At 46.5% G+C, this 10,412-nt stretch overlaps 2 protein-coding genes across 2 annotated transcripts in view; both read right to left on the bottom strand.

Annotated features, from left to right (window-relative positions):
• The window catches only part of ALKBH3 (alkB homolog 3, alpha-ketoglutaratedependent dioxygenase), a 23,199-nt gene extending 14,561 nt beyond the window's left edge, over positions 1 to 8,638 (bottom strand). The window contains exon 1 of the mRNA XM_018555027.1: positions 8,631 to 8,638. The gene's annotated coding sequence lies outside the window, so the exon portion shown is untranslated. The remainder of the gene's footprint in view (positions 1 to 8,630) is intronic.
• Positions 2,905 to 10,412, bottom strand: part of HSD17B12 (hydroxysteroid 17-beta dehydrogenase 12) — a 64,172-nt gene continuing 56,664 nt past the window's right edge. The window contains exons 10-11 of the mRNA XM_018554997.1: positions 6,010 to 6,159; positions 2,905 to 3,453 (exon numbers count right to left, since the gene is read on the bottom strand). Of these exons, the coding sequence (XP_018410499.1) occupies positions 3,346 to 3,453; positions 6,010 to 6,159 (258 nt within the window). The 3' untranslated portion in view covers positions 2,905 to 3,345. The remainder of the gene's footprint in view (positions 3,454 to 6,009; positions 6,160 to 10,412) is intronic.

Raw genomic sequence — 10,412 nt, 5'->3', positions numbered from 1 at the left:
CGGCTGTGAGGAGGAACGCGCGCACTGCACAGAACACTGACAGGTTGTCAGTGATCTGAAGTGGCGCGTTCCTCCTCACAGCCGCCAGGGACAGCCAGCAGCCTGAGATGCCATAGCGACCCACGTGGCATCAAGGGGACCCCTTTGTTCCTCGTCCTGGCCGTGCCCATCTATGCCCTGGGTCAATATTGCGGCCGCCTGGGTCGCTTTGGCAATTGTTCCGCCACTGCATCTAGCACTGTGTGCACACAAAGCAAACAAACAGCAAATACAATGTAAGTGGGAAAAGAACACATGATGCATATTTTGCTCACAATTAATTTTATTAGTATAAAAAACATCCTTTTCCTCCCCCGAATTTGTACAAACCACCCCATATGAAACATACAGTACGTGTCTGCTGCCAAAATGTTTAACTTCGAGCATACATTCCGATATATGAATAGTCAATGTCAATGTTATTACACCCGTATGAACATGCTCCCGTATGTACCACAATGCCCAATACACATTGAGGGGCATCTGCCACTCTCAGCTGAAATGCAAGAAAGGGAATGTCTAGTCTCAAAGTCATTGTTTGTCCCAGTGTTCATCCTGCAACAGCTCCAAGCTTCTTTGGCCGACGTCAACTTGCCTGATATAAAGCGTAGGTGTGGGCAAACCGTTAAATATAAAGTTGGAAAACAAAAAAACATACATGTCAAGCGGTTTACTTGCCAAAAGATTTTTTTAAATTCTGGCTAACACAGACACCCCTGAAAAGAACCGTGGCCAAGTCCTGACCATGAAGTTTTCTTTGCTTCAGTCACAAGCGTGATTGGATAGTATAGGAGCAGAAGTTCACTGATGAGGTCATCTCTGTGCACTCTCCTCCAATCAGTTATATGCTTTTGTTAGATTCACGGCACTGTGCAATTCCATATACCTGACTGCTTTATTGTGCTGCCTTCTGCTCTCCAAGTCTGAATGCTTATGTTAAAAGGAGAACTATGAGGCGAGTGCTTTCCACTCACCTCATAGTTCTAGCCGACCTGTGACAATGAGACTGTCACAGGTCGGCTAAGTAGATCGGGAGGTGAGCGAACACATACCGGCGTTCCCTCACCTCGGGAGGTCGGGAGGACGCTAGTTTGTGTCCTCCCGTTACCCTAAGGAGAACTATGGGGAAAAGCCTTAACCCCATAGTTCTCCTTTAATAGAAGTACAGGAAGCTAGTATAAAGGCAGATTAATGTACGGCTTTAAAATGCATTCAAATATTTTAATGAAAACAAAGCTAGAGATTTTAGATCTGCCTATGCATAGGTTTAATAAGATGTAATCCACCAGATCCTACTACCGTGTTTCCCCGAAAATAAGACCTACCTCCCTCCCGCCCGCACACACGTCTGCCTCGGCTTTCACGGTACATAGAGCTGCCGCTGAAAACTAAATTTCTCAGCAGGCACAGCGCGGCATGGCCAGTGGGGTCGGAGTAAGGTCAGGTGAGGGAACTTGCCCTCCTGCAACAATGCCAGGTCCATGTTCTCCACCGCCAATTTCTTTTGGGTCTTTCTTCTTCGGCAATGAGGGGGCCACTGATGATATATAAACCTTCTGCCCAGGGTACAGCTGGGTGAATGCCGTTCTATCGCCACTAGATGGAGCCAAAGAGCATTCCTATGCTTCTTAGCACCATCCAGTGGCAGTAGCGCAGTGCGAACGGCATTCGTCCAGCTAAACACTGGGCAGAAGATATATAAATCAGCCCCCCCGAGTCTCTTCTACCAAAATACTCATTAATATTTTCTCCGTTTTAGAAACTACAAGAGCTGGAAATAAGCAAAGCTGCTGGTCTTAGAAACCAGACAGCAAGAGTGTGTTCCCTTTGCTTGCCCTAATTTAAAGTCAGCCATTGGAAGCCATGTTGTGTCTGACCCCACAACTCTCAGCAACTACTGCCTACTGAGGAGGAGCGGTAACACATTTTTGCAGCTTTTGCACATGTGACAGTTTGAAAAATAGGGACCCCGAATAATTGTCATGTAAAATGACATTTGAATATTAGGTGGCTGGTTTATCAGGAAACATAAAAACAGTGCGCCTCCCTTGTGTAGTTTTTATTATTTAAAAAAGGTAAAACTCTGCAACCTGGAGCAGTGGAGGGTGCGGCCCGCAACCGGGTGACACCATTGGAGGGGTGACACCAAAATGACTCACAGTCATTTTGGTGTCACCCCCCTCTGAAAAGTCGGGCGCACGGTCATGGACCGAACGCCCGACTGGAGGGGACCCAGCGGCATACCTTATCCCGCCGGGTGACTGTACCCTCCTCTCTCTGACGGCGTCCATCACCAAGATGGCCGCCGGCAGGTATCGGAATACTGTAGCGGGTGCGCGATGACGTCATCGCGCATGTGCAGCGACGTCTCGGCGGGGGGACACTCGGTTACCGCTCCGGGTGTCACCCAGCCTCGGGACGCCCCTGGGTGGTATCACAAGGCAGCAGAGGTGGTTTTGTAGAGTCAAGGCTCCTCCAACTACAATTTTCACGCAAGGACCACAGTACCGGATTCCAGCTTTCCTTTTTATTTTGGTCTTGCCACAGAAGGAGCATACGCACTTGGCATATTGGCCAATTTTAATTTTCTCCTTAGGAAAGCACCATAACAGGTCCCATATTTACCCACAATGCCAACCTTCTTGGTGTGTTCAACCATCTTCTTCTAGGACCCAGCTGGAAAACGAGCTTTGAGCTGCATTTGTTGAAGCCTTTAAAAAACCCTTCACCTCCAGTTTCGGTAGGTTAACCATCTAAATGGGAGTGGCAGCTGTCACTTAAAGTGACACTAATCACAAGAGTTAAATAACAGGGCAAAAAATATTGTTCATTTTTACTATTATTCAGGTTGAGAACATTCCAGAGAAATGAAGTAATGCTTTAAATTCAGTAAGAATCACAGTCATGTTATAGACTTATGGTAAGCCATCGGGTTGGTCACACATGTATCTATATGATCATCCAAGAGTGTTTTTTTAAACAAAGGTGGCCGCATATTGTAAAAGTAGTAGCAATTCTTAATCTGTTATAAGCCCCAATCAGCACAAGCTTAAATAGGATTGGAAGAGAAACAAAGTAATATAAATGATATGCATAGTTAGTTTTAGTTGAAGGTAATCTACCTGTAAAAAAGGGGATTTAGATACATCAAAGCAAAAGGAGAAAAAACAAATATTGAGAGGTCAGAGACTAAATTTATGGGTCTTCAAGTCATCCCTAAATACACTGGAAGCCCTTTACATTCTATAGGATCATTAGAAGGCAGGGAACGATCAGGAGTTAATACTCTTTTGGTAGAACAAGCTTCTATTCTTTCTTGGCCCTCTTCAGAAATCGAGCCCGTAGTCCTTTGTTCATATTCATAGCTATTTTCACGACGAGGCAGGAGGGAAGCAGAGACCCGGTGACCCAACCCTGAGGAAACAGAAGAACCAACATCAGAATGAACTTTCTTACAGAAGAACTTTACCCATTTCTTTAAAATAACAATAAACACACCTTTAGAAATGTTTACTGATGACAATCTACAAATCGGATACTTCTAGATAATTGCCGGCTTTCTCTTTCCCTCCCCATTCTTCTGACAGTGGCCATGTTAACTAAGGGCAGATTACTAGATCTCCTTTTACTTCCTGGAACTCTGGCACATGTGACTAGGACATGTGACCATGTACATCACCTCGGGGGAGGAAAATGCCTTTCCCTGAGATCTTGTGAGATTACAGATGAGATTTTCCAGCAATGCTCTGCTGACGTCACCTTCCCAGGATGCAATGCTTGGGCACGATTACATAATTTGTGCCAAAACTGGACCAGGAAGTGACAAACTATTTGTAAGTAAATTAAAAACATGCTTGTTTATCTAATAAATGTAAGAGGATGTTAAACCAGCATGCAGAGCTGCATCATGATTTGATTTTTAGTGAAAGGGGGTAAAGGTCCGCTTTAAAGAAGGACTATGAGGTGAGTGCTTTTCACTCACCTCATAGTTCAAGCCGACCTGTGACAATGAGACTGTCGCAGGTCGGCTCAATAGATCGGGAGGTGAGAGAACACATACCGGCGTTTGCTCACCTCTCGATCCTGTCATAGCTCTCTGCCGTGACAGGGGAGGGGCTGGATTCCCCCCTCCCCGCTAAAATCCACCAGCGCTGACTGGCAAAACGGACGGGGGAGGGGGCGGGTACAGCTGGCTCTGCCTCTAGATAGGCAGAGCCAGCTGTCACTCACGCAGCCGGGCGGATCCAGACAATTGTCGGATTATACTGAGCTTAGGGTGACGGGAGGACGCTAGTTTGTGTCCTCCCGTTACCCTTAGTAGAACTATGGGGAAAAGCCCTAACCCCATAGTTCTCCTTTAAGAGCTCAGGTTTCTGACCTCATTTAACTGTCTGATAAGGAAGTTGGCCCTAAAGCAGGATCTGGCTTAACAACATGCTGGAAGGGGCGGTAACACCAGTCTGTGTACCGGGGTTGGCGTCTCAGGATCGACCAATCTGTGTGCAGGAGATAGGATCTTACTGGGGCAAAGCCCAACAGGCTTTAATTAAATTCTCCTGTTTACATTTATATAAAAATATGTATGCTTATTGGGACATTTCCCTTCACATCCTGTACCATAGACACAACAGAAAGTGGGAGGAGATCTCTCCAAAGTGAGAGAAATCCCATCATAGACCGTTGTCATGGGGGAAGTTGTTCCCACTTAATAATTTCCACTCGATTCCTGTTTTGGTGGTAACTCAAAATTTTGGATTTGCCCTTTCATTTTCGGAGACAATGGACAAATAGAGGAGGGTGACTCTCCCAGGTAGGGGCACAGACAGCAATACAAAGCTGGAGAACAATCCATCCCGCATCTGAACCTTCAACGCTTTGTAGGATTCTCAGCCAACTGCGATAAATGTGACAAGAAGTGCAGCACATCGAAGTTCCAAACCTCACAACCTCATAGTGGCAAAAAGTATATAAAAGACAGAGGAGGACATTAGAACATTGACATTTCGGAGACACACAGGTCCCCTTTCTTTTTTTATAACTATATTACAGGTCCCCTTTCTTAAAGTGACGTCTGTGGGACCTTTGTGTCTCCAAAATGTTAGTGTTATGATGTCTTTTCCCCTTTTTAGATCTACTTTTTGTTACTATGACCTCAGTAAAACATTAAGGCTGGGTTCAGCGCTGATCGAAGCAGTGAAAAACGCTCAAGACGTGAAATCCTATTAATTGCTACGAGCGTGGTTCCCACCTGGTCGTATTTCAGCACGTTTTGTTGCGCTGAAGAACGCCCTACGCGCGAAAAAAGTACCTGAGCTTCATTTTCGCGCGATGGTGCAGATTTCAGCGCGTATCCATTGGCATTCTCGAGTGTCGCTCGGGGTTAATTTTCTGTACCAAAGCGGTAACCCCGAGCCACACTCTGGAATACAGCGGTAGGTCTTACCTTGTCCACGATCCCAGCTGTGTCCTCCGGGCCGCTGCTTGCATCCGTCTTCCGTCCCTTTCGAGCGTCCGTGTCGCAGGGGGGGGGCGGAACCGGCGGGAAGTTTAAAAGTTAAAAACAAACCAAAAACAAAAATCATACCTCCAGGGCGGTTAAAAAACCAGCGTCGAACGCACGTTTCATTGGACAGAAAAACGCGCTGCAAACGCAAGGGCAAAAACACGCATATAGCAAACGCCCAGCTGTGAACCCAGCCTGAGCGATGGAACTATCTATGTGATACACTGTAGATACACTTATGATATGGGATGGCCAATATTTCACGGGAAATGAGCCACTAATATCTTTAAAGTTAATAAAACCGGTATGTCTAGATCATTTGACAATCTGGGGGCGGAGGGGGAGGACGAGGTCATGTGTATTAGGAAATGCTTTCCCAAAATATAATTCATATAAATCACAAGATTTGAAAAAAAACAAAAAACAAAAACAGTAATTGGTGCCCCATACAGTCCACATTAACTCACCAGAAGGGCGTGGGCTGGGTAGCCATTGGTTCTGCTCTGTAAGCCCACGGTGTTCAAGGCCGATCTCACGTAATTCTCCGGGCTGGGCTTGTCCCATGTCGGCTTGCGGATTTTGCTCAGTTTTGTTGCCACGTAGAATGGTAGAACGCTCTGCAGAGGGGAACAGAGGACATGGAATATAAATCTCCACCAAGAGTCTATCCCCGATTTACACGCCTCTGGTGTCCCCTTCATGGAGTTAGCTACTTGTAAGTTAAATGCTGACGCATGTATGAAAGGACCCCCCCCCCCCCCCCTCCCCCACAGAATGAGCCCAAAACTCATCTCTAGGCCTAAACTAAATTGTTTGCCTGAAGTCTCCATACACAGTTTGTTGCCTCATTTGACTTTTTAGATGCTTACAAAAGGTACTTTTCCTTCCTTTCACTACTGAGCCATGTGAAAACAGCCTGTAGCTCCCTATATACTGAGCCTAGGGTGACGGGAGGACGCTAGTTTGTGTCCTCCCGTTACCCTAAGGAGAACTATAAGGAAAAGCCCTGAACCCCATAGTTCTCCTTTAAGATCTCCTTTGGTCATGCTGTATTGATGTTCATGTGAGGAATTACCCGGGAGGGAGGAACCACCATTGGGTCATACAGAGAGGCAAGACTTGGGGCATTTAATACACACTTCATGTAGTACTTCTTGCAATATATGTTAGCACTCTGCCCAGCACTCGCATGCATGTTGTGACCTACTGTATATTTTATGCAACTGTGTACCTTGAGTGTTTATTACAGCCGTCACCTCTGCACCATATCCATCACTTCCCCTATAGTTATATATACATCTGTATTTATTGCACAGAACTGTAAACCGGGTCACTCCGGCACAGGAGTTCCTTTTTTAGCCAGTTAATATTTGACTGATAGATGGGGTTGTTCGGGAGGGTTTAAATGTTTATGCGAGCAGTGTATATAGCTCTGTGCTCCATAAGACAAATGTATTTTCTATAATAAAGTGAACCAGACATAACTAGTTCCAATATTCTTCAGCAGCGCTGAATTATTTTTATAGAGGGTCATTTTGGTGGTGTGGTTGTGTAGTTTGTCCCTCATTTCTTGCAGGTGTCAGTGGGTTCTTTTGGGTTTTGTTGTACAAAACTTTTATGGGTAGATGGGGGATGTGCGTGGCCTGTATGTAGCCTCCGTCCGTGACAGCACAGATCCCTTTACAACAGCCTCTCTCAACTAGGGTGCCATGGCACACTGGTGTGCCTCCTGGCCTCCTCAGGGGTGCCCATTTTGTAGTAGCAGGACTGTGATATGATGGGGGGGAATGATGACTGATGTGAAATGGGGGGAGGGGGGATTCTGATATGAAAGTGGAGCTCCTGATGTGAAAGTTGGGCTACTGATGCAAAGGATGACTCTGATGTGAAAGGAGGGAGAGGAATCTGTTTTTGCATGGGGTCCCCCTTAAAAATCATGACATTTTAGACAGGGACGCCTCAAGATTTTGCATACTTTTAAAGGGTGCCATAACTAAAAAAAGGTTGAGAAATGCTGCTTTCGAATGAATGCAAACTTGCACAAAGTGGACGCTGGAGCCTGCAATTCCAGACATTCTCTTCTATATAAAACTTAAAACTAGTGAACAGAAAAACTGTCCATGATTGTGAACTTTGGTGACCATTGTATTGGAGGTGAATAAATGTCACCAGCACACCACCAGTATTGGCAGTCCAAAGAGTTCGTTTATTGGAACATCACTGCTGAATTATTTTTATAGAGGGACAATGAATATGCACCAAGACCCTCGTCCATTCAGCTTGGTTGTGACTTGGATAGCAGCCAAGCTGTAACGGTTAATTATACGATTAGCATTTCTGGTTGGACACTAAATTGGCTGGGACACTATCTGCATGGAGTTTGTATGCTCCCCTTGTGCTTGCATTGGTTTCCTCCAGGCCCCCCCGGTTTACTGTCACACTCCAAAGACATGCTGGTCAGTACATTGGCTCCTGTCTAAGCTGGTCCTTGTATGTGTGTATATGCATGTAACATAAAGACCTTAGATTGTAAGCACCCTGAGGACAGGGACGGACGTGAATGTACAGCATGTGAAACGGTGCATGCATTGAATGTGCTGCAGACACCTGTAATACGTAAATAAGAACCAGGAAGAAATAGAGTAACTTTGATGGTGGTGCAGTGTGGCAGATCTGTGTAAATCACAAGAGTGGCTGAACAAAATTGATAATTCTTTGCCAGGTAAAACAATACTCATATACCAGGGGTAGGCAACTCTGACCCTCCAGCTGTTGTGGAACTACAAGTCCCATGACTGACAGTCAGGCATAACCCCCAGAGACAGAGGAATGTCTGGATTTGTAGTTAAAGCACAGCTGGAGGGCCGAACTTGCCCACCCATGCCATATCCATATTTAACTATATATTTAGCTCTGTGCCTGGATTCTCCAAGCAGCGCTGTGTCCCCTTCATGGCTCAATAAAGCACTTATGTGTTTAAGGGACATAGAAAAGGTCACTGCCATGGTACAGTTGATTGCAGTTATGTGTTTTGGTCACAAGATGGCAGTGAAAGGATGAAATATAGTCAAACAATGTTTACAAGGACTATGGGGAGAAGAGCGAGAGGTCCACTGGTAAGAACAGAATCGGCTTCCCAATGCTGCTCATTGCTTTTCCTTAAACTCAACTCGGCATCGTCCAGAATTATACCAGAAGAATTAGAAATAAAAACCAGTAAAAGAACATCCAATAAATCCTTCTCAAGTTCTACACAGAGGAGCTCTTTTTAAAGCCATTACCAGCAAATTAAAGGGAAACTCCTGTTGAAAATGAATTAAGGGATCTGATTGGTTGCTAAGGATAACATGACATTTTCTTGTTAGAACATATTTTATATATATTAGGGATGCACCGATACCGATACTAGTATTGGTAGCGGTGCCGATGCAGAGTATTTGGGCGAGTACTCGCCCAAATACCTAGCACCCATACTTGAGCTTCCGGTATCAGGAAGCCGGGCAGCGAGTCATTACACGCTGCCCAGCTTCCTGATTGGCCGAGAAGCCGGCCCCGTGCTCCCTCATCACTGATTGGCTTCCCGCTCAACCAGGAAGCTGGGCAGCATGTAATGACTCACTGCCCAGCTTCCTGGTTGGTGGAAAAGCTGGCCAATCAGGAAGCTGTACTGACACGGCGCCCGGCTTTCTGATTGGCTGGGAAGCCGGCTTCATGTACCCTCGTGACGAGGGAGCATGGAGCCGGCATTGTAAATGGCCACCCAGGCCCATGCATTGTAAATGGCCACCAAGGCCCATGTATTGTCACTGTTAGGCTTCCTTTCACTCAGAAGTCCCGATCTGTTAGTGAGGGGTTGCAGTGGTGCAGGGAACACTGAAGTTTATTCTGCTTATATTTTGCATTTCCTGGTTCCCCTCCTCCAACATATTCTCGCCCAAATGCTCCGATGCCTAGCCCGATACCCGGACTTATGGTTTTAGAAAGCTGAGAAGCGAGTCATTACATGCTGCCTGGCTTCCTGATTGGCCGGGAAGCCGGCTCCATGCTCCCTCGTCACAGTGTGTAATGACTCGCTGCATGGCTTCATGATTGGTCAGGAAGCTGGCCAATCAGGAAGCCAGGCACCGTGTAATGGCGCGATGCCCGGCTTTCTGATTGGCCGGGAAGCCAGCTTCATTCTCCCTCGTCACCTCATGGCGAGGAGGCATTGAGCCGGCTTCCCGGCCAATCAATAAGCCGGGCGCCCCGTCATTACTCGGCGCTCAGGTTCCCGATTGGCCAAAAAGCCGAGTCCATGCTTACTTGTGACGAGAAGCATGGGGACGGCTTCCCTGCCAATCGGGAAGCCGGGTGGCGAGTCATTACACGCCGCCCAGCTTCCCGGCTAATCAGGAAGTCATGCAGCCATGAGTCATTACACGCAGCCTGGCTTCCTTAATGGGACTTCTGGTATCGGTGAGTACCGGGAAAAAAAAACGGTTCTGCTTTATCGATATTGGTGCTTCCCTAAAAAATACAATGTATATGGTATGTGCAATATGAAAAGCACAATGTTCCTCAGCAGCTGGTTTGGGCAGGTGCTGAGAGAATCAAAAATACTGACTCCCAGCTGCTCCGTGACAAATGTTGAAAAATGTTTTGTCATAAAAATTTGCCTCTGTTCCTGAATGTCAAGAGAGAGACAGAGAGAGAGGGGGAGAGAGAGAGACGGAGAGAGGGGGAAGAGAGAGACAGAGAGAGAGACGGAGAGAGAGACGGAGAGAGAGGGGGAGAGAAAGACAGAGAGAGAGGGGGAAGAGAGAGACAGAGAGGGAGAGAGAGAGACAGAGAGAGGGGGAAGAGAGAGACAGAGAGAGGGGGAAGAGAGAGA

This window comes from Nanorana parkeri, unplaced genomic scaffold (genome assembly GCF_000935625.1).
Source record: "Nanorana parkeri isolate BGI_ZX_2015 unplaced genomic scaffold, ASM93562v1 scaffold10, whole genome shotgun sequence".
NCBI lineage: Eukaryota > Metazoa > Chordata > Amphibia > Anura > Dicroglossidae > Nanorana > Nanorana parkeri.
The sequence above is the reverse complement of the archived record's forward strand: the minus strand, read 5'-3'. Positions and strand labels throughout refer to the sequence as shown.